The 27,063-nt window shown below is 55.7% G+C and overlaps 1 protein-coding gene across 7 annotated transcripts in view; it reads left to right on the top strand.

The window, feature by feature from the left end:
- Positions 1 to 27,063, top strand: part of VIPR1 (vasoactive intestinal peptide receptor 1) — a 33,201-nt gene extending 6,138 nt beyond the window's left edge. For 2 of the 7 annotated variants that reach the window (XM_019418827.2, XM_019418834.2), the window contains exons 2-13: positions 4,855 to 4,963; positions 9,607 to 9,714; positions 16,260 to 16,366; positions 17,795 to 17,901; positions 18,334 to 18,466; positions 20,571 to 20,724; positions 21,247 to 21,307; positions 21,509 to 21,575; positions 21,949 to 22,040; positions 24,479 to 24,608; positions 24,854 to 24,895; positions 25,621 to 27,063. In XM_019418827.2, coding sequence (XP_019274372.1) covers positions 4,855 to 4,963; positions 9,607 to 9,714; positions 16,260 to 16,366; positions 17,795 to 17,901; positions 18,334 to 18,466; positions 20,571 to 20,724; positions 21,247 to 21,307; positions 21,509 to 21,575; positions 21,949 to 22,040; positions 24,479 to 24,608; positions 24,854 to 24,895; positions 25,621 to 25,812 — 1,302 coding nt within the window. In that variant the 3' untranslated portion in view covers positions 25,813 to 27,063. Of the gene's footprint in view, positions 1 to 4,854; positions 4,964 to 9,606; positions 9,715 to 9,837; positions 10,595 to 14,484; positions 14,923 to 16,259; positions 16,367 to 17,794; positions 17,902 to 18,333; positions 18,467 to 20,570; positions 20,725 to 21,246; positions 21,308 to 21,508; positions 21,576 to 21,948; positions 22,041 to 24,478; positions 24,609 to 24,853; positions 24,896 to 25,620 lie in introns of those variants that run through there. The other 5 variants (XM_019418828.2, XM_019418830.2, XM_019418833.2 and 2 more) reach the window with 5 other exon arrangements.

Genomic DNA, 27,063 nt, shown 5'->3' with positions numbered 1-27,063 from the left:
CTCCTCCTCCCCCTCCTCCCCCTCCCCCTCCTCCTCCTCCCCCTCCTCCTTATCCTCCCCCCTTCCTCCTCCCCCTCCCCCTCCTCCTTCTCCTTCCTCTCCCCTTTGCCCCCATACACCCTCTCCATCTCCTTACCAATTCAAACACAAAAGCCAGAATGAAGGGCACAGCCTGGGAAGCTGGGTTGGGGTCCTGCGTGCCTTTGACCACACTGCTTTCTCTCTAGGTCCTCAGTTTCCTCCTGTGACTCTTTGTTGCCCCTTTATTTCAATAGGGGGAGGAGGCTTAAATAAATCATGGGATGGTGAGGGGGGAACGGTAAATGAGACCACCACAGCTCTTTATTCTCCGTTCCCCAGTCCCCTACAACTTGGCGGGGGGGGGGGGGGGGGGGAGGGGGGGGGGAAGGGCCCTCCTTGACAAGTCTCAGAAACATGAACCATTCACGGTGACTCCTAGGGCTTGGTAATTCCCAGGCAGGAAGTGCTTTCTCCGGTCTTACCTAATCTAGCCCGCTGCACTTTTCACCCCTCTCAGAAACCAGCTGCCCCTCAGAGGGACTCCTGTTTCCCCACCATGCTGCTTCTGTCTCCCTTGGCTTCTCCCACCACAGTTCTCCGGCCCCAGATGAGGCCGGGAGTTCTGATTCCAGACAATAGCTGTGGGCTCAAGCTTCCCTTGAGGGATGGGTATGGCACCCACAAAACCTGAGTCAGCCCTCCACCCTGTCTTTCAGAGCCCCTAGCGTCTAACAGCCACAACTCCCAGCATCTACACCCTACCCCCAGATCTCAGTGAGCCCCACAGGCGGGAGAAAGCCCTCACGGTGGAGATAGAGAGAAAGATAGAGAGAAAGGGACCCAAGTAAGCCGGCGGAATTAGCAAGACTTGGTTAATCCCTGCCCCCAGCCAGAGACTCAGGATTCTCCTGCCAATTGCCAGTCCGTCACCTCCCACCTGCAGCCAGTACCATGGCAGGGGACATAAGAGGACCTGGAATGAAGGGAGGCTACAGACTGCCTCACCCTTGCCTGGGTCTCCTCTTCTGGGCTCAGGAACTCCTGTGATAGAGAAGGTGCTGGGGACTCGGTCGGGCCTGAAACTCTCACCTCAACCCACCCACAGGGTCAGGTGACTTTAAGCCCACTTGGAGCTCAGCCCAGCACAGGAATTGGTGAGGGCTTGAGAGAAAGCCCTGTTTTCTCCTCTCCACGCGGGGCCTCAGGAGACAAGTTGGGAAATGTAGGCAGTAGTCGAAATAAGGAGGGACTTGAATGCCAGTTTTGAAGTGTGGGCTTTGACTGCTAGGCTTTGGGGACCCTGAGGTGCAGGTGGTGGTGCTGAAAACTAGTACACTGGCCCAGGCAGGTACTGGAGGCCTGGCCCCTGCCTGTATCCCACAGCTCGTCTCCTGATGCCTCAGGACCCCTTGCTGCAGTCACCCCAGGCTTTTGCAACCTTGCATGGATTAGACATTTTCATACCTTCATACTAGAATCAGTAGGCTTGGCTGTATCTGGCTGGGAATTTTCCAACTCCGCGTGTCTGCAGTCCAGAGGGATAATGAGGATGTTTAGCATAGGGAAATAAGTGGAAGAGGAAGTTCAAAGTCTGCCTGAATTCCTCAATGATAAGGACTACAGGGAGCTGCCCTGGCCCTGGCCCCCAAAGGGCAATGGTAGACCAGATGGCCCAAAGCAAGGCCATGGAGAGGAATTGATGCAGTCCAGACTAGTGGTCAGAGATATAGGTCCTATCTAGGAATGTGCATTTGCTAGGTGACCTCAGATCCCTCTTTGGGTCTCTCCTTCCCCTACCCTTCTTCAGATGGGCTCTAGCATTCAACTAAGCTGTGGTAAAGACAGAGCTCATCTTCCAGACCATGCTCACTTTATTCAGAGATACCCCAGGCTCCTAGGTTATCCCAGGGCCTCCTGCCCCTGCTCTGCAAACTGCCTCTCAGGAAAGGCTTTATGGCTGTGCTGATGGGCGGTGCAGGCAGACTTGGCTAGAGAAGCTGACCCGATAGGCTTCCAACGTCAGAAGCTACTAGGAACCCTATGATGCCCTCAGTAATTTTGAAGAATTATCTCTTGGTAAGCAGCATGGCCACAGCTCTGGCTTAAGAGGACCCAGTAAATGAGGGCATCCATTGTCCTGTCCTCAGAGCACTAGTCTGGACTCTCTTGGTTACAGGGATAGAAAACTCAACTGATTCTAGAAATAAAGATAGACATTGACTCATGTTGTTGGAAGCAGGGCTACTTTCAGACATGGCTGCATCCAGGGACTTAGATGATGTCAAGAGGATCCAGTTTTTCTCTATCTCTTTATTCAGGCTTTACCCGTGTGGCTTTCATCATTGTGTTCCACAACAACACAAGAAAAAACAAGATGGTGACAATAGTTCCAGCCCCTGCACCCTTTGAGGTTTCCAGTCTAGTGGGAAATCAAAATCCAAAGCCCCAGGAATGAGCCTGCTGGCTCTGAACAGCCTGACTGGGGCCATGTGCCAGGCACTAAGGCCAGGAAAGCTCTGACGGGCTCAAGTCTGATCACATGTTGATTTCTTAGCAGAGGGTTCATCAGAACCCCAAGAACTAGGGGTGGGGAAGGAGGTGGTTTCCCCGATAGAGATGAGGATGTGGCACCAGAGGAGGGTAAAGGATGGTAGGAAAGCAGCAACAAGAAATGTTTACTACCATCCATCCTGCGTTCATGTTGTGGGGGGAGCGGAGGGGAGAAGGGGCAGAAGGCAGAGCGAACCCTGTTGCTGGAGCTGGGAAGGCACTTTGGGGAGAAGCATGCTCCAGGCAAGCAAGACAGCCCAAGAGTGGGACACGAGCCCATCCCCAGGTTCTTCTTCCAGAGGCCACCCCTGGGGTCCTTTGGCCACCCCTCTTCCCATGCCTGAACAGCACGAGCCAGCCACAGATCTCTTGAGATAGAGCATCTTGAGTGTTTCAGTCTCAGTAATGCTTTTGAACAGGAAGGGAAGCATGGGACCCCCAAAGAGGGACCACTGCACATTTCCTTAAAGTCTCATATATTTTCTTTTAAACAGTTATACAAAAAAAAAAAAACAACAACAACAACAACAAACACATATCCTGCTACATAATAGACCTTTGTAACTCTCCATATGCCAAGCTTTAAAGACTTAACCAGCTAATGCCTTTACCCCAATTAGATGATAAAGTTAAAGGTCCAAGATGGAACCCGGTGGGCCTTCCAGGCCATGGCACATGGGTGAGCGAGGTCTAAGTGCTAGGGAGTCTGAAGGCATCCTGGACAAGGACATCCTCCCTTGGGCTAGGCCAGCAGCGGTGCTTAGCTGCATATGGGAAGGTTGGATGGTGAGGACCTCTGTGACAGTGAGGCGCCACCAAGGCCTCCACAAGGGATGAGACAGTATTAAGTGGAAGGGACTAGCTGCACAGCTTCTTGGGCACTGAGTTGTCCAGCTTCAGCTTGGACCCCCTTCCTCTATAGCAATGGAGAGCTCCCTGGCACCTGGAATGCTTATCCCTCCGGGGGATCACCTGACTTAGAACAATGGTCAAAGTCACACCCTTGGTACCAGGCCAGATGGGGATACACTTAAGGAAAGAAATGCTTTCCCCCATAGCCCCACTGCAACAAGGCTTTGAGTCAGCAGGGGAGTTGGTAGAGGCCCGTTTGGCCTACAAGGAAACTGAGGGAGGTAAGGACCTTGTCCCAGGCCAGAAGGAACAAGTTGGAAGAGACACTGAGAGTCTCTGATTCTGGAGCTGCCTTGCTGAACAAGACTGTTGGGGACTATGGCATTCTCTTCCCTGGGCAAAGATGAGGAAACCGATGTGGGGTTGCAGCCACTTCCCTAAAGCCAAAGAGACCAGCGGAAGCTTCTACCAGCTCAGTGGTACCTCCATGGAGGCCTTCACCTGCCCTTGCCCACCCAGTGGTTCCCAAGACCTGTTTTGTTTTTTTTCTATCTGTTCCTGGGCAGCCATCACCCCTGCTCACCTGTTGGCCCCAATGCCAATGCCTGCCCACCCCCCATGCCTTCACACAGGTCTGGTTCCATCCCTGATCCCCTCGTAGGGTGCAGGAAAGGGGAGGGGAGAGGCATGGGCTTTCCCATCACTTCTCCCCACCTCCCAGAGGCAGGAGTAGGGACAGAGGAGGTTTGGTGGGATGGCAAGACAACCTAGAGGGGCCTCCCTTATTTCCTGAAACCTCCCTTCCTTCATTAGATCTGATATGGCTTAAATTGTTTAGAAGCTAAGAAGAAGGCAGGTGATGTGTGGGTAAAGAGGGCCAGTGTCCCCTTCCCAGCCTGGTGACCCAGGAGACCGAGCACAGGCTCCTGGAACGAGGGCAGAGGCTGGAAGATGCAGCCAGACTCCTGGATTCCTCCCAGGCCTGGCTCCAGGGACCAACTCCTCATAACCAGGTAGCACCAGCTGAGCCCCACTCATCCGCAGAGTCTGAGGCAAGCACTGAGGACTCCCCACCCAGGCTGGAGGGGAGCAGAGTCCAGAGGGCCGGCTCTGAGCTCTACAGAGAGGTGCCAGAGGGGTGCCGCCCACAAAAAGACTCAGTTGTTACAGCTGCAGCACTATTGGATCCGCCAGGAAGCCATGACAGGGCCCTCAAGGCAGACCCAGCTTTGGGGACTGTGGTCAAGAGTTCTGGGTCCAATCCAGGTCAGGGTCGGGTTTTAGTCTGGGGTTGGGACTGGGGTTCCATCTGGAAGCTGGGCCGGTCAAGTGACAGGCCTTGTTGGGTCTCATGCTCCTGGAGTCTGCGGATGAGAGGTAGGCCGTGGATGAGGCTGACGGGTCCCCCCTCCCCCTGTCTCTGTTCCCCAGGGCACCCGGGCAACCATCCTGCAGCAGGAGGAATGTTACTATCTGCAGCTGATCGAGGTACAGCACAAGCAGTGCCTGGAGGAGGCCCAGCTGGAGAATGGCACGGCAGGTGAGGCCCAGCAGGAAGAGAGGGCCGCGGACCTCCGGGGAGCCCTGCTTCTCTCCACCCCGTGAGCCCAGATCCAGGGTACATGCCTCCCACACGCATCAGATGGGAATGGCGCCACGGAGCTGCTGGGGGTGAGGAGAGGACGCCGAGAGAAGCTGGGGGGCCAGGAAGCGAGAAGTCCTAACAGGCCTCTCTGGTCCCATCATCTGCCCCTGGTCTGGAAGCGTCCTGCTGTTAGCCCAGGAGAACACACTACATGGGGGGTTCTGAGGCCCAGCTTCTTCCTCCCAACCCCAAGCTCTGCACCCAGAGGTGCCACCGCACACACACAGGCCCCCAGGCACACACGCGTCCCTCCCCATCCCAACCCACCTTCAGCAGGCCAGATGAACCACCCGCTCGTTGTGCCGCCGATGAGACAAGTCTCAGTGAGACTCAGAGGCTGAGCACATGCGGGCCCGGCTCCCCCTGCTCAGGGGGTGTGGGAGAGCTCCAGCCTGGTAGTGCGAGGGCGTGAAGGGCGGTGCCAGAGGCACCCTCAGGCCGACGCTGCCCAGCTGCCCAGAGCCAGCAAGGCCATCACTTCAGATGACGCCTCCCTAGCCCGGGCGCCCCACACTTGGCACAACAGCCTGGGGAAGGAATGGGAGGGCTTCCAGAGGCCTTCCTTTGCAAGGTGCCCTCGGGCCAGATTCTGAAGGGTGGGCTGGATGTGGAGAAGCCGAGAAGCTGCGAAGGTGGGAGGCGCCTAGGCAGACTTCCCCTGGGGACTGGGGGTGGGTGTGGCTCGAGGCTCACTGAGGGCAGAGAAGGGCTGGAGCCGCTGGGTGGATGTGCCTGCTCCCGGCCTCCCTGCCAGGTCACCCCCCTGAGGCCAAACTTGCAGTTATGTAACAGCCTTGCTCAGGAGCAGGGAACGTCTTTATATCTCCCAGGCTCCCCCGTCTCCTGTCACCTCTCTGAGACTGACAGTTATGCAACCCTTCCTGGATCCCTCCTTCTTGGCCCTGGTGCCCAGAATCTCTGCTTCCTACACCGTGAGTGAGTGCGTGCAGCCTCATGGATGGACTTTGCCTCCCCAGCTCTTGAGGAAGGACAGACTCCTGTCTCCTGAGGCCTTAAGACTGAGACCTGGGTGAGGGGTGGCCTGACCATCCACTGACCATCCACTGCCTATGCCTATGCACCCCTCCCCACCCTCCAGGTGGGAGAGGCAGGAGACACTGCGGACCGTCCTCAGCAAACCCCAACAGTAGGATCTGGGGGTGCACGTAGCCCAGAGAGGCCCTGACCCCGGATCTAGGCCCCATTGCACTGCCTCCTAGGCCCCAAGGGTGAGCCACCCTCGTGATCCAGGTGAGGTAATTGCTGGCACAGGGTGCCTGTCCGCTGCCAGCATCCTGTCACCAGGAAGACAGCCTGGGATCCAGAGGAGGGCAAGTGAGTCTGCCCATGACCTTGTGTGGGTGGGGTTCTGTGCGTGTTCGCGCACATCCAGATGCGTGCTCCTGGCCCACGGCCGTCCGGAGCGGTCTCTGTGTCTGGGGTCTGTAAGCTCTATGTCTGACTCTGAGTGTCTTTGTGTGTTGTCTGTGTGTGATCGCGGGTGTATGAGTGTGCATATCTGCGGTGTGCCCAGTCATGTCTATGCATGTGTGTTTGTGACTTGTGCGTGTCTCTTGGTGCCTTTGTTTGCTGGGGTCTGTCCTTCCATGTGCAAGTAAGCATGCATGTGTGTATATTTGCACGCATGACTGTGCTTCTGGGTGACTGGGAGTGCTTGTCTGTGTGTGTCTGTCGGTGCACACACATCTATAAAATGGCACAGTGGAAGCCCCCACCCTGCCTCGCCACCCCCGCCCCAGTCTCCAGGCTGTCTTTCTTGTTGAGGTGGCAGTCCCTTTCTTGTGGAGGTGACACACACAGCCAACAAGAGCCCTGTTTCTCTGTGGGCCTGGGGACACGTGTGGTGGGGCCTGTGGGGCCTCTCTGGGTCAGGCACACAGAGAATACTCCTGAGGCCCAACCCAGGACAACAGGCTCTCCAGATAGCCAGCATTTTTTTTTTTTTCTGATTTAAAACAACTTGTTTAAGTTTATTTATTTAATTAGAGAGAGAGAGCAAGTGAGCGTGAGTGGGAGAGGGGCAGACAAAGAGGGAGAGAGGGAGAATCCACACTGTCAGTGCAGAGCCCGACTGGGGCCCAAACTCACTAACAGTGAGATCGTGACCTGAGCCGATGTCAAGAGTTGGATGCTTAACCGACTGAGCCACCCAGTGCTCTAGCATTTTCTTGGCTGTTACTCCCTTCTCAGCTTCCTGACCCTGCTGCCTCCTCCAGGAAGCTTCCCTGACCACATGCCTCTAATGGGCTTTCTTCCCAGGGTTCCCTGCCATGTCCACTGGCCTGCACCCCAGGACAGTTCGCAGCCCAGTCCTGGTGGTGTTGAGATTCCTTGAGGCCAAGTGCAGCCCCCCACCCAAGGGCAACACCCAGTCTCCCTCTCCCTGTGCCACTTGTGGTGAAGCAGAGCTCAGGGCCAGAGACCCAGCTCTGAAACTGCTCTCTGACTATGCTGCAGCTCAAGATCCAGAGAGCTCTAAGTCTGGTGAGGACACAGACACAATAACTGGCCTATAAAACAAGGTGTGCCCAGCATTGTCAGAGAGGGCTGAACAGAGTCCAGCAGAGCAAAATTCCCCAAGAAATGGGCATCGAGCCCTTCAGAAGAAGAGGAGCGCAAGAGGTTTGCTGGAGAGGGAGCGTATGAACATGTGAACAGGCTGCACCATTCACCAGCAATGTGACCTTGGGCTTAGTTACCGAATTGCTCCCTGCCTCAGTTACTCATCTGTAAAATGGGAGGGTTAAATAAATAAGTTATGTATTTAAAGAGGGTAGAACAGTGCCTCGCACATACAAAGGCTACATAAGTATTTGTTGATATTATTAATAGGGTCTTGAACCGCTAGCAGGATTTACCTGGCATGATGAGCCCCTACATGGCCTCCAGAGAGGCTGGCACAGGAGCGGGGGAGGGACCGGGAATCAGAAGAAGGCCACGGAAGCATCATGACAGAGTGGACAAAAGGGCTTGGGGCCCTCAAGGAAGGGCGGCTGTGTTCTCTGGCAGGGCCAGAGTGGATCTGGGTGTTCTCAGCCTTCAGCCATAGGTGCCACCTGGCTGCTGCAGCCCCGGAAGGTACCCCTCCCCGGGGCCACCCACCCCAGCACTCAGAGTCCCGAGGCTCTTTCCCACGTGGCAACATCCTTTCACCTCCTCTCTCTCCCCAGGCCCCCTTCTTGAGAACTTAGGAACCTTCGGACCTGGGCAGGGCTGGGCTTGGCTGAGCTGGCATTGACTTTGGCTCAGGGGTTGGGTTTCCCAAGGAAATCTATGGGGCTGGCAGGGTTGCAAAGAAACAATTAAACCTCCCTCAGGGAAGGGGTTCCAGGGGAGTTCCAGTCCCTCAGGGGCACCCAGACCCTGAACAGGCAAAACCACGCATCTGCCGATTCAAGCAGCCCCCTAGGGACTCCACTGTGCACCCTTCGCTAGCCAGCCCTCGAGGCTAATACGTACATGGTGGAAAACACGGCCTGCAGTGCAGGGATTTCTTTGAACTCCCGTCCTGGACACCGCCACCCCACAGCACAAGTCACAATTTGACGGAGTTCGGGGCATCTATGTTGCTTTTGAGTTCTATGAAGACTCCTCAAGAACTAGCCAACCCCCAATATACCCATCGTCCCATCACACCCAACACCTCCTTTTATAACAAATATTTTCTAATGTCTCCTTTCCTATACAATGAAATTCAGGACATGTGCCTTCATTTTTTTTTTTTTTTTTAAATGAAGTTCTGGTTGTAAAAGGAACATAAAAAGGAAAGTGATTTATAATAAAATACTATGTACATATTCAGGCACAATCACACTAAAAGATAAGAAGACACAGTTTGAAGGTTGTCCCTATAAACTCTGGGAATGCAGTAGCTATAGATGTAGATTGATACATACAGCGGTTGCTTCACTGACTCAGGTTCACGGGCAACATTGCTGTCGGTGATTTTCCAAAACCTTGAACAACTCTTAATAATGTTCAGCATTTGAGAAAGCACAGTCTTCTCTCCCTTTACTCAGTTGCATTTCGGGAAAACCCCATGTATGTTAAGCGTCTGCGGTAAGTGCCTTGTGTTTAGATGTGAGATGGAGGAAGAGTCTAGACTCCGGCCATTACAAAAGAGTTTCACCTGCACAAAGGCCCAGTGGCTCGTCTGAAAGTCTTGCAGAATACTCCGCTTACAGAATATCTCCCTGGCACAGACCCATCAAATGCCAGGTGAGGCCTCCAATCTCTGCAACAAACAAAACCCCACCACTGTTCAAAACACCCCCAGGGGGCACTCCAGCCCTCACTGAGGACTGTGGAGCTGTAGTGATGCCTCCTCCCCACTCCCTGTCAGGACAGGCCCTTTACAGCCTGGGCAGGGTGATGTCACCCACCCCTCTCAGACTGAAGGCTCCTCTAGGTGGGAGCCTGGAGGGAGAAGAAGAGTGGGTGCCTGTGGACTCAGGCCCCAAGCCTGGAGGCACTTGGTGGCCATGCTGACCTCTGCGTCCTCTGCCTTCACCCCTCAGGCTGCAGCAAGATGTGGGACAACCTCACCTGCTGGCCAGCCACCCCTCCGGGCCAGGTGGTCGTCTTGGACTGCCCCCTCATTTATAAGTTCTTCTCTCCAGTTCAAGGTAAGAGCCTTGGGTGGAAGCAAGGGAGCCAGGGCAGCACAAGTGATGCCAGCTGGAGTGGGTACTCACCTGTCAAGGAAGTGAGAAGGCAAACGGGAAGGGGTCAAGGGGATGAGCAATTGGGGGTGCGGGAGGAGCTGTGTGGAAGAGGATGTGCCAGAACTAGGTCTTTGAAGGATTCGTGGGATTTGATTAGCTCTTCACGTAAAAGATAAACACGTGGGAAGGGCTCGCTAAATATTTGCTCAGCAGTTGATAACCAATTGACTGACAGATACAGGACTAATTATGGCTCCCATGTTCCCCATTGTCTTGGGCTGGTCATGATTCAGTCTTTCACTGCCTGGAGCCGATGACCTTTTGGGCTTTGCTTACACACCTTGTCATGTTTGTTTGTTTGTTTGTTTGTTTGTTTGTTTTTATTTTGAGAGACAGCGAACGTGAGCAGGGGAGGGGCAGAGAAAGGAAGAGAGAATCCCAAGCGGGCTCTGTGCTGTCAGCACAGGGCCTGACACAGAGCTCGATCCCATAACTGTGAGACCATGACCTGAGCTGAAATCAAGAGTCTGACACTTAACCGAATGAGCCACCCAGGTGCCCCACACCTTATCATATTTTTAAATGAATGTTCCCATAGAAGGCAGAAAAGAAGAGGGGCCTCTTTAGGAACTGGGCTTTCTTGTTACTGATTAACCAAAGAACCTTCCCTGCATATATTCAGCCATTCTTTCATTCAGTGAATATTTATTAAACATCTACTAGCATGACAAGCATGGGCTAGACAAACACAGCATGAAAACAGCCATGCTATCTGCCCACAGGGACCTAACGTTCTGGTTGAAGAGACATTTAGCAAGAGAACAAACACGTGTCATAAATGGTAAGAAGTGCCAGGAGGGAGAAGGGGGTAAGGCACAACATTAAGGCAGGTGTTCACGGATGGACGGGCTCGCCGAGGGGGTGCTACTGCAGCTTCTGTCTGAGGACCCGGAGGCCGGAAAGATCCTGGGCTGGGGGATCATTGAGAGGGAGAATCAGCAGCCTGTGGGATGGGCACTAAGGCAATGCAGTGGAGGCCAGGGCGGCTGGAGCAGAGAGAGCTCAGGGGAGGGAGGAGAGGAAAGAGACAGGTGGCAGAGGCCAGACCGTGCTGGCCCTGAGCACTGACTGAGGACTTGGGATTTTTTCCTAAGTTCACTGAGAAGCCACTGGAGGCCTGAAGCCAGTAACTGACATAGTCCAATTTAGGTTGAGGTTTTTAACCAGTAATTCAGATTTTTCATGAGGAGGGATTCTGGTAGTGCAAAGGGAAGACCCATTCACAGGGCAGCTGAAAAGTGGTAATCGTTTGGACTTAGAGTGTGGGTGGCAGAGGAGAGAAGTGGGAAACTTGCCCATGAAGGGTGTGCCAGGCTCATGGCGGGGAGGGAGAGATCCAGCATGCCCCTCTGGGGTTTAAGTTTGATGAGCTGAGACACTCACCAAGGACTAAGGGAGAAAAAAAAAGAAGACTAAGGGAGGAGCAGGTCTGGAGTGGGGAGGATCCTCCTTTGGAGGAGCAAGTCCAGAGGGGGAGGACCCGAGGGAGGAGCAGGTCTGGAGGGAGAAGAATTAATGAAGAGCAGGACCCAGAGTAGAATTCAGAGGGGGCGCCTGGGCAGCTCAGTTGGTTAAGCCTCCAGCTCTTGATTTCAGCTCAGGTCATGATCTCACAGTTTGTGAGATCGAGCCCTACATTAGGCTCTGTGCCGACAGCTGGAGCCTGCTTGGGATTCTCTCTCCCCCTCTCTCTCTGCCCCTCCCCTGCTCATGCTCTGTCTCCTCTCTCTCTCTCTCTCCTAAATAAGCATTTAAAAAAATCTTTTAAAGAATTCAGAGACTGAACAGAAAGACTCTTGGGCATCTCTTACATCAGGTGGCCTTTCCCTCTCTGGACCTGTTTTCCTGTTTGTAAAATGGGGACAGGAGGTGGGCCAAAGGGACTCTTTGGGGCAGGCTGGTTTTTCCCCCCAGGGCTCCGTGTTGTGACCTCGGCAGTCAGTGAACGAGAGATGTCAGTGCCCTCCCTGGGGAGTCTGGGAGCAGTCACAGATGTGCCGTACTCCAGGCCAGCCCCCACCTAGCCCAGCTCTCCAGCGGAACCCGGCACCTGGGTAGGTAGGCGAGGAGCTCCTCTGTCAGCTCTCAGGTGTCCAATCGGCAGAGGCTGCAACCAGCCTTCTCTCAGATTCCCTGGAAGTGCCTGCTACTTGTGTTCCTCCCTGACACTCTGCTAATTGCATTCCTCCTGACGGCATTTCCTTCTGTCCCTGCTGGAATTATCAAGGCAGCAACTTCACATAAGAATCTGGACTGCAGCCCACCATCTGGCTAACCCTGAGGCTGCCAGCCTCCATGGGGCCCACATGGTGCCTTTGTGCAGATGAGAAAAAGGTAGCCCTTCCTCAGGCAGAGTCAGCCTGTCACCAGAACCCACCTAATGACAAGTTGAATATGAAACAGATTGCAGCCCCCACCATTTATCAGCCAGATGCCCCTGTGCAGTGAACAACCTGCACAGCTGTACTTGGTGCCTTAGCCTCCGAAAATGATGGAGAGAAACAGGAGACTAAGTTAGAGGCTGAAAATGTAAGGGAAAGAGGTGTGTTTTCCTGGGAAGAAGGTGTAAGCCAGTGACCTTAAACTCCAAAGAGGGAAGTTTGAGAGAAAGGCAAATCCGAAGCAGGAATAATACCACCCCTAACTCTAGTCCCTTTGGGTGACAGGACTGAGGAAGGAGTGTCCTCCCTGGAAGGGTTGGAAGGGACCTAGTTCTACAGGGAAGGCTGAAGACACCTGAAGAGGATAAAGACTGTAGAGTTAGAAAGAAGTCATCTCCCGGGCTGGGTAAACATCCCAGGGGAGGAGTGCCGGCCAGGCAAGGGATCACTCATCCAGGGACCAAAATGTTTGTGGGGACCCGATCCTTTAATTCGTGGTCTGTATGTCTTTCGTCTGTGGTGTTTTTACCTTTAAATATTTGAAAAGACATTTTTTAAGAGTGAAAACTAGGATCGCTAATTTGGTGGAGAAAATTCAACACAGGCTGCTAACTGTGTCTCTGGGGTCTACGGGACACCTCCTCTCCCCGCCTCACCACCTGCACTGTGAAGCCATAGATAAGAGAGTTGTGATGCCAACCTAAGACGTTTGCCCCGGTTGACTGGGACAGGATACCACTGACAGGATTTTAGCAGGAGAGCACCACGGTCACATAGAGGATTTAGAACAATCTCTCCAACTCTCTCGGGTTGGGAGTGGGTTAGCGGGGACAGGAAAGCAGGGAGAGCCATCAGGAGGCTCCTACCTAATTCCGGGGAGATAAGGTGCTGGTGGTGGTGAGGAAGGGAGGCTGGGGCAGGACTCGTGGCTGAGGTGAGGTGGGGGGGCGCGGAAAGAGGGCAGTGGGAAGGAAACGAGTGCCCGATTTCTACCTCTAGTCACTGAGCCGTGCTTTTCACATGGAGGGCCCAGGGAAGAGTGGAGGGGTGGCTGTGACTTCTTTTCATGACATGGTGAGCAGGAAGAGACTCCTTCTTGTATATCACCCTCTACACACGCAAGTTCTGCTGGTTCCCAGGGCCGGACTGGGCTGCGTCTTGGGGTCCCATGGTGGCCACCTTTGAGATCTCCTCAGGAAGAGTTCCCTTTGAGACCTGGGCCCCAGTCCCAGGGCTCTTCAAAGAGGCCACCCAACCTTGAAGATGTCCCCCTATCCCCTGCCTTCCCCCCAGTACCCAGGGCGGCCAGGGTTCCAGGGGACAGGGTGGCCCTTCAGCCGCTCTGGAAGTTCAGAAAGGTGCAGTCAAGCTAACCCAGGTCTGTATCCCAAGCCTGCTGCTTCCTTGCTGTGTGACCATGGGCAGGTCACCTCTCTCAGCCTTGGCATCCCCCTCTTTGAGTGGAACTAATAATAGCTCCTAATCACTAGCTTTAACACAGTACCGTTTGTTGCCCCCTCCCCCCCCCCCCCTTACAGAAGGCATGAGAAGCTGCTGTGTAGACACAGATGGGGCACCTAATTCATGGTCCCAGGTGCCTGCTATGTCATGGGCCTAGCCCATGGGGCCCTGGTCCTTCTGGTGAGAGTGGAGCTCAAAACTTGAGGCATTAGTGTCCCAACCTCAAGGCTGGCTGATCTGACCTTGTCCCTTTTCTCTACTTGCCCCAGGCTGGTGGGGGAAGTCCACACAAGATTCGGATCCTGGGAGGGGCCCAGGGTGAGCTCCCTAGATCTGGGGCTGAAGCAGGCCGGCGGTTTACTGACGGTCTGGTCGAAGCCTGCCTGGGCCACAAGGGGGAAAGCTAAGGAGCTGAGCAGGGCCAGCAGGAGGACCTCTCTCTCGTGCTGGGAGCCCCCTGCAGCAGTGTGCTCGGGAGGCCTGCGCGGGAAAGGGCTGCCGAATCAGGAACCGGCCCAGCCCAGTGCCTCTTCCTCAGCAAAGTCCCTCCTGCTTCCTCTAGGACCTCGCAGTGGCAGGAGACCCAGGCCCGGCTAGTCCTCCCTGACTGTCCCCAGCCCCCCAGCTGTCCCTCAATTCCTCAGCCATATAAAGTAGGGTGCTAAGAACCTCTTTCAAATGGCAGCCAGGAGGATTAACAGAAATAGCGGACAGGGAATCACCTGGTATATTCCAAGCACACAGCCAAGTTTAGAAATAGTAGATGTACATGCACGCTGGACCCCCCCCCCCTCTCCGCCCCCAGCTCTCAGGACAGCTCGACGTCTCCAACAGCTGTGCACCTGGACACCTGACACAAGTCCCCAGGTCCCTTCGGTGCAGACGGGGGCAAGGGGGCAGCTGAGAAGACTCTGGGGGTCACACCTGCTCTACCCTCTTCTCTCCGTGTGGCCTTGGGCAAGTGACCAACCACTTGGAGCCTCACTTCTCAAGTGTGAACCGGGCTGGGCTTCCCTTCCTCACTGGAGGGTGGAGGGGACTGAGACACTGAGCCTACACTGCTCTGTACAGTACTGATGAATGAAGGGTTCTCGAACTTGTCTTTGTGATGGAGCTGTTGCTGCTGCTGCTGCCGATGCTGCTGGTGGTGGTGATGGGGACCATGGGGGTGACCGTGATGGTGACGATCGTGGTGGTGCTGGTGGCGGTACTAATGATGGTGACAGTGACGATACCAGTGATGATGGGGACGGTGGCTGTGGTGCTGGTGAGGAAGGAGCTATAGGGCAAGGACGTCAGGACCCATCTTCTTTCTCAGCTTCACCTCACCTCCTTCCCTACTGTGCTCTCCCTCCTCCTCCCTCTTCCTCCATCCCTTTACCTCCTGCCCCTGCCTCTTCTCTCCTCCTGCCACCCCCACCCTCCTCTCTCCCTCTTTCCTCCTCCTCCTTCTCCTCCTCTTTCCCCCTTCCCCTCCCCAATAAGCCAGCTTTCACCCCGGACTCCAGTGCCCCTTTAATGAGTCCTGGGATAGAGGGAGGGGGGGGGATCTTCTCTGGCTCACCCATTTTCCTTCTTTTTTCTTTTTTCTTTTTTCAGTTTATTTATTTATTTTGAGAGAGAGCTAGAGAGCAAGCAGGACAGGGAGAGAAACCCAAACAGACTCCACACTGTCAGCGCAGAGCCGGATATGGGGCTCAAACTCACAACCCTGGAGTCATGACCTGAGCCAAAATCAACAGTTGGAGGCTTAACCCACTGAGACATTCCGGCGCCCCTGGCTCACCCATTTTCTATTCAACTCCTCTCCAGGGCTAGAGCGTGGGCAGCCTCAAGGTAGCCCTCAGGTCACAGGCACTCTCATCAGCCCTGTCCCTTCGCTACAGCTTTGGGCCTCCAAGGACAATGGAGAACTCGGTGAAGTTCAGCCGTAAGCTCCTGCAGCGCTGTGCTGCTCGATTCCCTGCACACACATGCCTTTGCCCGGGCAGGTTCCCTGCCAGGACTCCCTGCTTCTCCATTCATGAGCATTTCAGACCTGCACCCTTAACCAGGTGCCCTCCACCCCCACTTCCTGCCTCACCTTTGGTCCCTCTCCAGCAGCACACCTGAGCCACACCAGGTGTGGGAGGAAATCAGGCCCATCGGCCCAGGCGAGCTGACCCAGGAGGAGTCCCGCGGCCCAGCCACAGGACAAAGAAACCATCTGCCACACCGGCTCCTGTGGCCCTGTGACAAGAGTGAACATTTAGCTCATGACAAGGGTCATGGGTCATTCTATACCAAGAATTCAGGCCGTGACAAAAATCGCTTTATTTATCTTGCACCCGGGGTCAGTTTCAGACACGACAAGGGGCAAAGCTGAGCCCAGGAATGTCTGCTCTGACTGTTACTCGTGTTGCCAAGCCCTGGAAGAGCTTTTCCCTGCCCCACGTGCCCCGGCAGCTCCCTGGGAGTCTGGGTCAGGGCCGCTGGAGCCTGATACAACTGGGGGTGCCGGGGAAAGGCTGAGCTCAGAAACAGCCCAGCCCCATACCTACTCCACGGACTCACGCTGCTCCCAGCCTCAACCTCTCTCCTCTCCCCCCTCTCCCCTCCACCCAGGCCGCAACGTGAGCCGCAGCTGCACCAGCGAGGGCTGGACGCACCTGGAACCTGGCCCCTACCCCATTGCCTGTGGCTTGAATGACAAGGCATCAGATTTGGAAGAGGTGGGCCTCAGTCCACCCCTGCCCTCCCACAGTGCCTTGGCCTGCAAGGCTCCTTCCACCCTCTCCCAGCAAGGAGTGAGCTTGCTGTCTATGCCGAAGCCAGGACTCGTGGGGTCTGCCTTCCCCAGCCTCCTCCCTTGCCAGGCCTGCATTTCCAGGGGCTCATCCCCCTCTCTGTCCCTGACAGGGAACAGGAAGGGGACTTTCATGAGGATGACACACAGCGGCAAAAGCTGAAACAGCACTCGGCCCTCCGGCCGGGCCACCCCGCTGACTCATGGAAGCCTTGCTCCAGCCCTAGAGGGGCAGGGAGGGCAGATTATCATCTTCCTCTCTCATGCAGAGGGGAAACTGAGGGGCAGATCCTCAGCAGCCAGTCAGGGACAGGGACAGGGACAGGGACAAGACCATGGTCCTCAGTCCCAGGACAGGCATATGCCCTGGAGCAGGTGAAGCATGAGTGGTTGCTGTGCAGATGTGAGCCCCAGAGCCACGTGGGGATACTGATGGGAAGCGAGAGTATGACTGGAGTCCTCAGCTAGGAGCCCCCTCACTGCTTGGGTGTGGGGTCGTGGGTATGTGTGTGTGTCCGTCTGCTGTGACGTTTGTCCCACCCCCAGACACCCTTCTCAGAGCTTTTGCTCCTCCCACAAGGGCAACGTCTTCAGAGGCCTTCAAAGCCCACCAGGTCCCCAGGCAGGATCTAAATCCCCTAAATCCCACTTAACCACTTGCCTGTTTTCCAGCAGGGTGTGGGACGTGGAGAGAAACAAGGGACTCACCCAGTGGCCAAGGATCTGCATACGTGTCCCTAGGGAGGGTTCCTGGAGGGGCCAGCCAGAAGCCTTTGGATTCCAGATTAGGCCTGTCCCCCTGCAGAAAGGCTAGATTGCCCTCCTCCTGCTGACCCCTGCCTCTGAGAGCCCCGGAAGGGAAATTGTCCCAGTGTTGTCTTTAGTATTCTAATTCCCTGTGTGGCTCTCTCGCTGCATGGCGGGAGGTCCTCATGTGGAGTCTGAAGGGCACAGTGTTGGGCCGCCGGGGGGCCGTGCCCGAAGCTGGCACGGAAGGGGTGCTGAACACATGACTGCAGGATGAACAAACGGGCACAGGGAACGCGTGAGGTCTTTGCTCTTTCCGTCACTGACATTTCCCTCGTGAAAGAGCAGAGAGAGGAGGTTCAAGTCAACCCCCGCCCCGCCCCGGGAAGCAGTCCTATCCCGTCTGTGGAAACCCAGGGGAGGGGTGTCAGGGGTCCGGGGACTGGAGGGGGCGGCTCAGCTGCTCTCGGGACCCTGGAGTCTCTTCATCTGCCAAGGCAGGGATGGGAGGCAGGGTGCGTAAGGCACGCACCCCTGCCAATACCCCCTAGGTGAGCCCACCCCACCCCCCCCAAGACCCCCAACCCCGCCACCCTCTTCCCTCTAGCAGCAGCAGTCAATGTTCTACAGTTCCGTGAAGACCATCTACACCATCGGCCACAGCCTGTCCCTCGCTGCCCTTCTGGTCGCTACAGCCATCTTGAGCCTGTTCAGGTGAGGTCCAGCCGCAGCAACAAGCCTCAGAGCAGACCTAGCCAGGTCGCTCCTGTGCTCGAGCCCAGCCTGGCCCAGTCATGCTCTGGCCCCCTTCCCTGTCACCCCCAGGCAGCATAGAGTCGCTGCCCTGTCCCCCTACCAGGCCAGCCTCCCCTGGAGAGAGCAGGCTGCTCAAAGTGCTCCACCTGTCTCGGCCTAGTCCCCATGGGATGGCCCTGCACCTGGAGATCGGGCGCCAGAGGGTGGGGCAGGCTCTGGAGGCTGAGGCACTCGGAGGCCAGGCTGCACCAGGGTTGTGCCCGGGGGCGGGGCCTGCCCTTGGAAGCCCTATGCTCCCCCGCCCTGCCCTTGCTCCGAGCGCTGGACAGTGTGGTTGCAGTGGGGGGTCCGAGGCCCCCTCAGCCTCCCAGCTCTGCCCGCCTTGCACAGGAAGCTCCACTGCACGCGGAACTACATCCACATGCACCTCTTCATATCCTTCATCCTGAGGGCCACCGCTGTCTTCATCAAAGACTTGATCCTGTTCAACAGCGAGGACGTGGACTATTGCACCAAGGGTTCGGTGAGGACCCCACCCACGCCCACCTCCCTCTCCCTCTTCACCTTTACCTTCTCCAATCTCAGTCCCTCTCCGCCTGCTGCTTCTCCCCTCTTCCTCTCTTCTCCTTCCTCCTCTCCCTCCCCAAGAATGGCCAAACCCCTACCCAACCCCATCTGCAGCTCCTTGAATCCCACCCCCCTCCCAGCCACAGGAAGTGGTGCTCAGCCACCTGGGAGCTCACAGACCTGCCCCTGCCCGTGACAGATGCCTCTCCTTGGTGGGAAATGTGACACTTCATAGCCAGAGTCCACAGTCCCCCGTCCCTCTTCTGTTGGTAACTTCCAGAGTGATCTTTGGGAACTCCCTGCCTCAGTTTCCCCATCTTGCAAGGACTTCCAAGCTTCCATCCTACTCCCCCACCCCTACCACCACCTGGATTCGGTCCAGATACACACACAGCCCTTCTCTTCCCTTCTTCCCCTGCCATCAGTCCGTTCTGGACCTTCCTCAGGAAGGGAAGTTAAGACAGTGTCTAAGGAATTAATTGTCCGTCACTAAGGGGTCCATCTCCAAATGACTGTGAGCTCAGGACCCCCTCCCTGAGTGCCCCGGAGCTAAGACAGAGAGCCCAAGACCAGCCCTGGCTCCTACCCATTCCTGTGGCCAGTGACTCTGCTTCATGAGGACCTACCTCAGGGGCAGTGCATTATTTTGGGCGTCAGCAATACCTTCTCCTCAGAGAATGGACCTATGATGGTGGAGTCTTAGGCATGTAGACAAGAAGGAAGGGAAACGCAGGGTGGCCACCCTGGACAATCCCAGAGCTCCTCAGAGGATCCCACCCAGGAGCTGGGGCCCATGAGCCACGGACCCGGAGAAGCCAGGAAGCCTCCAGCACACTTGTTAAGGATAATTGTGGAGACTGGCTTTCTGATTCATTAGCAGCTCTCTGAAGCTTTTCTAAGGCAAGAAGCACAGATAACTGTCCTATTAAAGAGATGAGCTATTCTAGTTGCAAGGCAAGTGGGGGAGGATGGGGGACACAGGCCCGCCTGTAGCCGGAAGGACAGAAGTGGGACCTGAAGGAGCTTGCAGCCACAGGAAGAGGAGAGCAGACTACTGAGGATGTCTGAAAGCCAAGGGCACAGAAAGGAAGGAGTGGAATCTAGAGAGCTTCCCGGAGGGGGAGGGCTTTAAGTTCTGGCTCACAGGTATTGGGGCTTGATCTGAAATGGAAAACTTTCTAGGAGAGAACAGAGGACAGAGCAGGTCCTCCAGTTGTGCCAGGTGGGCCACCCAGAGCCCCAAGTTGCCCTACTTCTGCCTCCTCTCGCCTCTTCTCCTCAACACTTCCATCAGGGCCCCACTCCACAGCCCATAGCCTACAGCCCCACATATTCAGGGAACCCTTGCAAACCCAAGCAAGAATCCTCCTCATACCTCTTCTAGCTACCTCCTATCCTAATTGAAATAAGGTGAATGAGTAGGTGGGGGCGGGGTTAAGTGAATGGGCAGGTAGACGGATGCTGAGTAAATAGATGCGTGGATGGCTGTACAGGTGGAAGGATAGATGGGTAAAGTAGGAAAAACTGGGTAGATGACAGGTAGAGGGGTGGATGAGTAGATAGGAGGTTGGATGAATGGATGGATAGCTGGTTAGGTGTGTGGGTTGGTAGAGGATGGCTAGTAGGTGGATAGGCAGAAGAATGGAGAGATAGGTAGGTGCATGGGTGGGCTGATAGACGGAAGATGAATAAATGATCAGTGGATGCATGGGCGTTAGACAGACAGATGGGTGAGCTGGTAGGACACCTAGTGGGTAAATAATCGGACAGGTGGGCAGATGGATGGTTGGATGGGTAGGTGGGTAGATAGACATATAGAAGGAAAATGAATAGATGATAAGTTGATGGATGGATCATTAAATCTGCAAACTTATCCCCAAATCTCAGATGAACTAAAATCAGGGATAATGGGAAAACCACCGGGTACATTTCGAAAGGGACAATGCAAGAACAACAAAGAGACTAAGCTGGCCCTGCTGCACCTGTGTTTGTTGCCCCAAACGGAGATGTGGGCAGGCAGGGGACCCCAGTGAGCCCCTTCTCTGTTCCTCCCCCTGCAGGTGAGCTGTAAGGCAGCCATGGTCTTATTCCAGTACTGTATCATGGCCAACTTCTTCTGGCTGCTGGTGGAGGGCCTCTACCTGCACACCCTGCTGGCCGTCTCCTTCTTCTCTGAGCGGAAGTACTTCTGGGGGTACATACTCATCGGCTGGGGTATGGTACCAGGGAGGGCTGCCAGGCTGGGGACGGAAGGGGCAAGGCCTGGGGAGCTCATTAGGGGGTGGGTGCCAACCCTGCCTGCACTCGTAGGTCTCCCTGGGCCGCCGGTCCTGCCTACCAGGCTCTAGGCCAAGAGTTGACAAAAGTCCCCCCCAATGTCTCACCCCGGGGTAGGTGCCCTCAGGCTGCAGCTGAAACTAGAGCTGATCTGTGGGACAGACAGTTTCCGTGAGCATCCATTTCCCCTTCAGCCCTTGAAACGCAGGGCCACTGCTAGTCTGTAAAGTGCCCCTGTCAAATTGAGAAAAAGACCCTCCCTTTAGGGGGACACAGCCCCTCGGGCATAGCGCTCCACCCCCTCAGTAGAGCAAGCATGTTTGCACAGTGAGCGGCCTGTGCAACCGCAGGTGGCAGCCCCGGAAACCCACTCTTCTCTCCCTCCCTTTCTCTCTCCTTCTCTCTCCTAAATCTCTCTCTTGTGCCCTTTTCTCTTTTTCTTTTCTTTGGCCCTGACAGGGGTGCCCAGCATATTCACCATTGTGTGGACAATCATCAGGCTCTATTTTGAGGACACTGGGTGAGCTGCCACCCCGCCCCCTCCCCCAGGCTGCCATCATCTGGGGCAGATCCCCTAGGTGGGATGAAGGGAAGCTGGGAGGCACAGACTCTGGGCCTATGGTCTCTAAAGGGCTCGGGGGCAGAGCCGGAGCACCTGGGAGGGCCTCTGACCCTGGCTGAGGACAACCGTTCTCATTCTCCCCCACCATGCCCTATCCAGATGCTGGAACACCATCAACTCCTCATTTTGGTGGATCATAAAGGCCCCCATCCTCACCTCCATCTTGGTAAGGCCTCCTCCCACCACGTAGAGATGGGGAAACTGAGGCCTAGATTGGGTAGTCTACTGACTTCAGGTCACACAGGAAATTCGTGTCAGGATCAGAACGGAAACACAGGCTTCCCAGTGACTCTAGGCAGGGTCGTCCCCATCCTTTTCCCCATCAGTTTCTCCTCTAGGGTAAAGAACCCAGGTGGGGAGGGCCAGTCCTTCAAGACGTGAAGTAGAATTCCCAGATGACCCCCCAAAGTGGGGAAAGCTAGGGAAGAGAGAAGACGGATAGACAGCAGGGTCCTGGGGAAGAAACCAGGACATCAGTCCGGGGAGCTGGACCCCTCAGCCTCCCCTCTCTGACCACTAACCTTGGCCGCATCCACCAGGTGAACTTTATCCTGTTTATTTGCATTATCCGGATCCTGGTTCAGAAACTTCAGTCCCCAGATGTTGGAAAGAGTCACAGCAGCCCATACTCGTGAGTATGCTCTGGCTTCCCTGGTGTCCCCATCCCCCGTCCCCAAATCTGCCCACGTGTCTTTGAAGTTTTCCAGGAAGTCAGGTGACTCCAGAGTCACCAAAAAGCCACCTTGCTCTCGCCCACCTCCACCCCCCATGACCTGGCTCAGCCCACAAGTGTCCCCCGCTCCATCCCTACCCTTGCCAGGCCCATAAACCCCGTGCCTGCTTCAACTGCAGTCACTTACCTAGCAAGCGATCTGCCCCAGGTATGTATCCACTGCCAAGCCAGGGAGCTTGAGAACACAACAGATCACTTGTGCCCTATTCACACCAGGTGCCCAGTCCCTGGCAAGGGCCTGGCACGGAAAAGGGACACAGTAAGTACACAGTAGATGGATGCCCTGGGGGAGCCCCCAGCTGGACAACGAGATAGCCACATAGGATTAAGTAGTCCCCAGGAAGAGTTAACAGCAGTTTCCATGCCAGGTGTGCTAAGGGGTTTCCACATATCATCTCATGTCATCCACACTGTCCCCTATAAACTGTCCACATTTTACAGGTAAGGAAACTGACACACACTCCCTCCTCTTCAAGGATTTGGGAGCACATGGCCCTGGCAGGGGGGAGGGTACAGTGTCCCTGGGACAGTGGTCATGCTCCTTGCTTGGAAAGAAAGGTGTGAGGGCTGTCTTCTGCTCTTGGCAAGACTGGAGAAACAGGAAGGTTTTCATGAGAACAGGGCTTGAAGCCAGAACTAAAGAAACAAGGACAGGGTGGCTGTGAGGAGGTGAGTAGGGGTCTGCATGCCTACCGATGGGAACAAGAGACTGATTATCAGTGCTGCAGAGACAGGACAACCCTGGAGCATCCCATAAGGGCCGCCCAGTCCTGGGATTCTGGACCGTTCTTGGCCTGGCTTCTCTTTGGAGAGTCTTGTGCTGTGGTTCTAAGATTCTTAGCTAGAATGTCACGAGCTGCTGGATTTAGGATTCTATTCTGGAATCCTGTGATTCTCTCTGATGAGACTAAGACTCACGTTCCTGGTGTGACGGCATTCTCCCCCGCTGGGTGCGTAGGAGGAACTTCCCCTCCAGTCTGAGAACAGGGTCTGTAGCCTGCCAAGGGGCAGTACATCAGGCCCGGGCATCCTTATCCTCTGCTTTGCCTGTGGGGCCCGGTTTGCCCCAATGCACAACTGCTCCAAAGGGCTTGAATCTGAGGCAAAGGAAGCCGGTCATCACCAGGTCCACGTGGGTGAGATAGAAACTGAGCAGCTGTCGGCAGGCAGAGGGGTGGGGGGAATAGGAGATGGGGCTCCCCGCTGAGGGGCTGTCGGCTCCCACTCTCCACCTCCCCATAAGCCTTCAATTTAAAGAAAGCCTCCATCTGTCAGCCTTGGGCATGCGGGAGAGATTTGTGGCCAAAAAGGGGTGGGCAGTGCTCAGGATCTTGGCGTGGCTGGGACCCGGGTCTAGGAAGGAGCAGGAGGGGCAAGGCTGGGGGACCTCAGGCCCAGGACTAGGTTTCCCTGGACTGACTTCCGAGGCAGAAGGGATCACGGCGGACACCCCCAGCCGCTCAGACCTCTCCCAGCCAGGGAACCGCGAGTTCACACTGTCTGGACCGGCTGAGGTCAGGTGGTTGGGAGGCCTGAACCAGGATGAGCCCTGCTGCACAGGAGAGGGATGAGTCATTTAGAATGAATATCGACCCTGTCAAGCACACAAGGCTGGAGAAGGAGGAGCTGGTCCTTCAGAGCCTGCTGAGAGTGTGTGTATGGGTGTGGGGAGCCAGGGAGGGAGGGATGCAATCTCAGAAAAGGTGGCAACTTCTAGAGAAGTGGACAGGCAGAGAAGCCAAAGATGGACTAAACCAGGCATAAACTGGAGTGCCCAGCATCCTCCCAAGTGGCCTTGGGCGTATGTGGTCAGCACCCCAATTACAAAATCTTCCTTCCCAAATGTCCTCATCCCTAGTAGAGAATTAGTCTCTTGTGGATTTTATAACTTTATAACACCCAAAGTAGTTCTGAGTTTCCAGTGAGGCCCATTTCTGTAATTTGATCATATTGAGCATACATTTACCCCCACCGTAAAGATTAGGGAAACTGAAACCAGGAGAGGGGGAACCAGGATCTCCTGTTAGCTGAGAACATCTCTCCCTTGGCTGCCACAGACCCTGAAATACTATGTCTCATCCTCAGGGTTCAGCACTGACCTCCCCTATGGTCTCTCCTCCAGAAGGGTGAGAAAAGAGAGCTTCCTTCTCCTTCATGCTTCCTTTTAGGCTAGGAGACCTGGAGAGGGGGTGGAGGTGGAGGGTAGAGGCACTGCAGATATGGAACAGGAACACATGTGCACATAATACTTCCAGGAGCCAGCGGCCCGTCCTCACACACCCTGGTCATCATCCCTACCTCCTATACCCACTGTCTGCCCTCCACCTTGTCCCCAGGAGGCTGGCCAAGTCCACTCTTCTGCTGATCCCCCTGTTTGGAGTGCACTACATCATGTTCGCCTTCTTTCCCAGCAACTTTACAGCTGAGGTGAAAATGGTCTTTGAGCTCGTCATGGGGTCTTTCCAGGTATGAACCATCCACCAGTCTGCATTCTTCTCTGGGCTTTAAGGGAAGTCAGCCTGGGGCCTTGGCCCCTTGCCACTGGATTCCATTTTTCCCCCACTGTAATAAGTCCTGATTAAGCACCTACTGTATATGCTTTGCCCTTTGGTTAATCAGGGGAATGTAAGGACCAGGGCCAGGGGTGGTACAGGGGCTGGGGGGCTCCTGGGGTCTGTCCACCTCACCTCTCCTACTCCCTTCCTCCCCAGGGGTTTGTGGTGGCCATCCTGTACTGCTTCCTCAATGGCGAGGTAAGCCCCTCCCAGACCTTGGGGGCCAGGCAATAGCACTCAGGTTGAAACTCAGGTTTCAAGGTGCGGAAACACTAATGGGATAAGTGCAGAGCAAGGATGGGTTAAATCTTGCTACCCCAAGTGTGGTTCTCAGACTAGAAAACAGGTGATGGCACATACCTAGGACCTGGTTAAAAAGGCTGATTTCTGCCCTCTGCCCCCCAGACCTGCTGACTTAGAATCTGCATTTTAACACACACACACACACACACACACACACACACACACACACACCTGGGATTTGTGTGCACATCAGTTTGGTTAAGTGGCTGTGTCCAGCAAGTGGGGATTAGGGGCGAGGGGGTGGACTGCCAGTGGAGGCTGAGTTACCGTGGAGCCTGGTCACAAAGCACAGAAATCCATCCACTCAGATGAGCGCGAGTGAGCTGGGGGGCAGCGATCAGGGGAATGGGGATTCAGCCACCCCCAGGCAGTACCCCTCCCCCTCCCCGACTGCGTTCTCTGATCCTCTCTGCCTCCTACCGCCTCTGGCTCCAAGGCCTTGATTTGACCCGGGTCCCCAGTGGTCCCGCTGTGCACTAGCCTAGGTAGCATCCGGGTCTCTCAACTTAGACTCCCCAGGAGGATTTGACTGGCTGGCTCGGCACCCTAAATCCAGAGCAGCCCGATCAGCAGTGGAGGAGGCTTCCTGGGGGCGGGCTTGAATACCTCCCTTTCCCCAGGTGCAGGCGGAGTTGCGGCGGAAGTGGCGGCGCTGGCACCTGCAGGGCTTCTTGGGCTCGGACGCTAAATACCAGCACCCGTCAGGAGGCAGCAACGGGGCCACATGCAGCACGCAGGTCTCCATTCTGACCCGCGTCAGCCCGGGCGCGCGCCGTTCCTCCAGCTTCCAGGCCGAAGTCTCCCTGGTCTGACCGCCAGGCGCCCAGGGGCCCCCGGCGGCTCCTCCCGTCCGCACCACCCACCCCGGGCGGCACCGGGGACCGAGGCCTTCCCGGGCGAGGCCAGCCCCGGCCCTGGGCTCGGAGGCTGCCCCGGTCCCCAGGCCACTGTCCGGACGCCCCTCAAGAACTCTGCCCTTGCGCTTGTCTGAGAGTAGGGTGCACAGATGCGGGAGCCGCTTCTCTGCAAGCAGGTGCGCCGGGGGGGGCTCCCACCTGAGAAGACGTGGGGTGGAGCTCGGCCATCAGACTCCTCCCGGAAAAGTCCTCGTCCGCCAAGCAGGGGCAAGAAGTCCACATGCTCTCTCCCCTGACTCGGCGCTGGTGGCTCTCGGGCGCCGTCCAAGGTAGGCAACTGCCCGTCCTCGGACAATGAATGCGGGATCGTGGTGTGCGCCGAGGACACAAAGATCTTGGCCCTGAAGATCACCGGCCACCACCACCTCGACGGAGCCTGAAGTTCCACCATTGCGTCAAGTTCCTTTGGGTTAAGCGTTACCATTAAGGCATCTCTTCCCAGAGGCGGTCGCCTCCCCCAGCGTCGTCCTCTGAGCTGCCAGCCCTTCCAAGTGGAGGAGTTCGCCTCAGACGGGTGTGGTTTTGATAGGGAGTTTAGTTTGGGGCGCACAGGTATCTCCATAGTCCCTGCTGAAGCGCAGTGGTCCCAGGATGGCTGGAACGATGGAGACTGCCGCCAGCCCTACAGGCAGTGGGAGCTTCCCTTGGCCGCCCACCTATGTGCCAACTATCAGAACCAGGCTGAGAGATGTGCGTTCGTGCGCCCCTTAATCCTCCCATCAACCCAGCAAGGTGGGAACTACTGTCCCTATGTCACAGGTCAGGAAACCGAGTCTCGCAGAGAGGTGCCTCGCCTTGTCACACAGGTAGGGTTCGGTCTCAGATCCGTCAGATGAGAAAATGAAAGCACAAATTCTTTACTGCTGCTCTTTATATATTGTAACCAGCTTCATCATCTTAGTTATTTGTATCACCACTGATATTATTGCTACCATCCCTGCAATCCCATTCCCACCCGAGCCACCCTGGAGTGTGGCTGAGAAGTCCTCTAGCCCACATATTGTCTGGACAGGAGCCTGGTGGTCAATAACATCCTGTGCCTACCCTGCACCCTGTGGCCACATGGCTTCCTGCCCACACTCCAGCCAGAAGATATCCTCAGGACTGCAAACGGGCTGTGCGACAATAAACGTTGGGTTGAATCGG

The sequence above is a fragment of the Panthera pardus genome, unplaced genomic scaffold (genome assembly GCF_024362965.1).
Source record: "Panthera pardus isolate Hobbes unplaced genomic scaffold, ASM2436296v1 HiC_scaffold_16, whole genome shotgun sequence".
NCBI classification, from domain to species: Eukaryota; Metazoa; Chordata; class Mammalia; order Carnivora; family Felidae; genus Panthera; species Panthera pardus.
The sequence above is the reverse complement of the archived record's forward strand: the minus strand, read 5'-3'. Positions and strand labels throughout refer to the sequence as shown.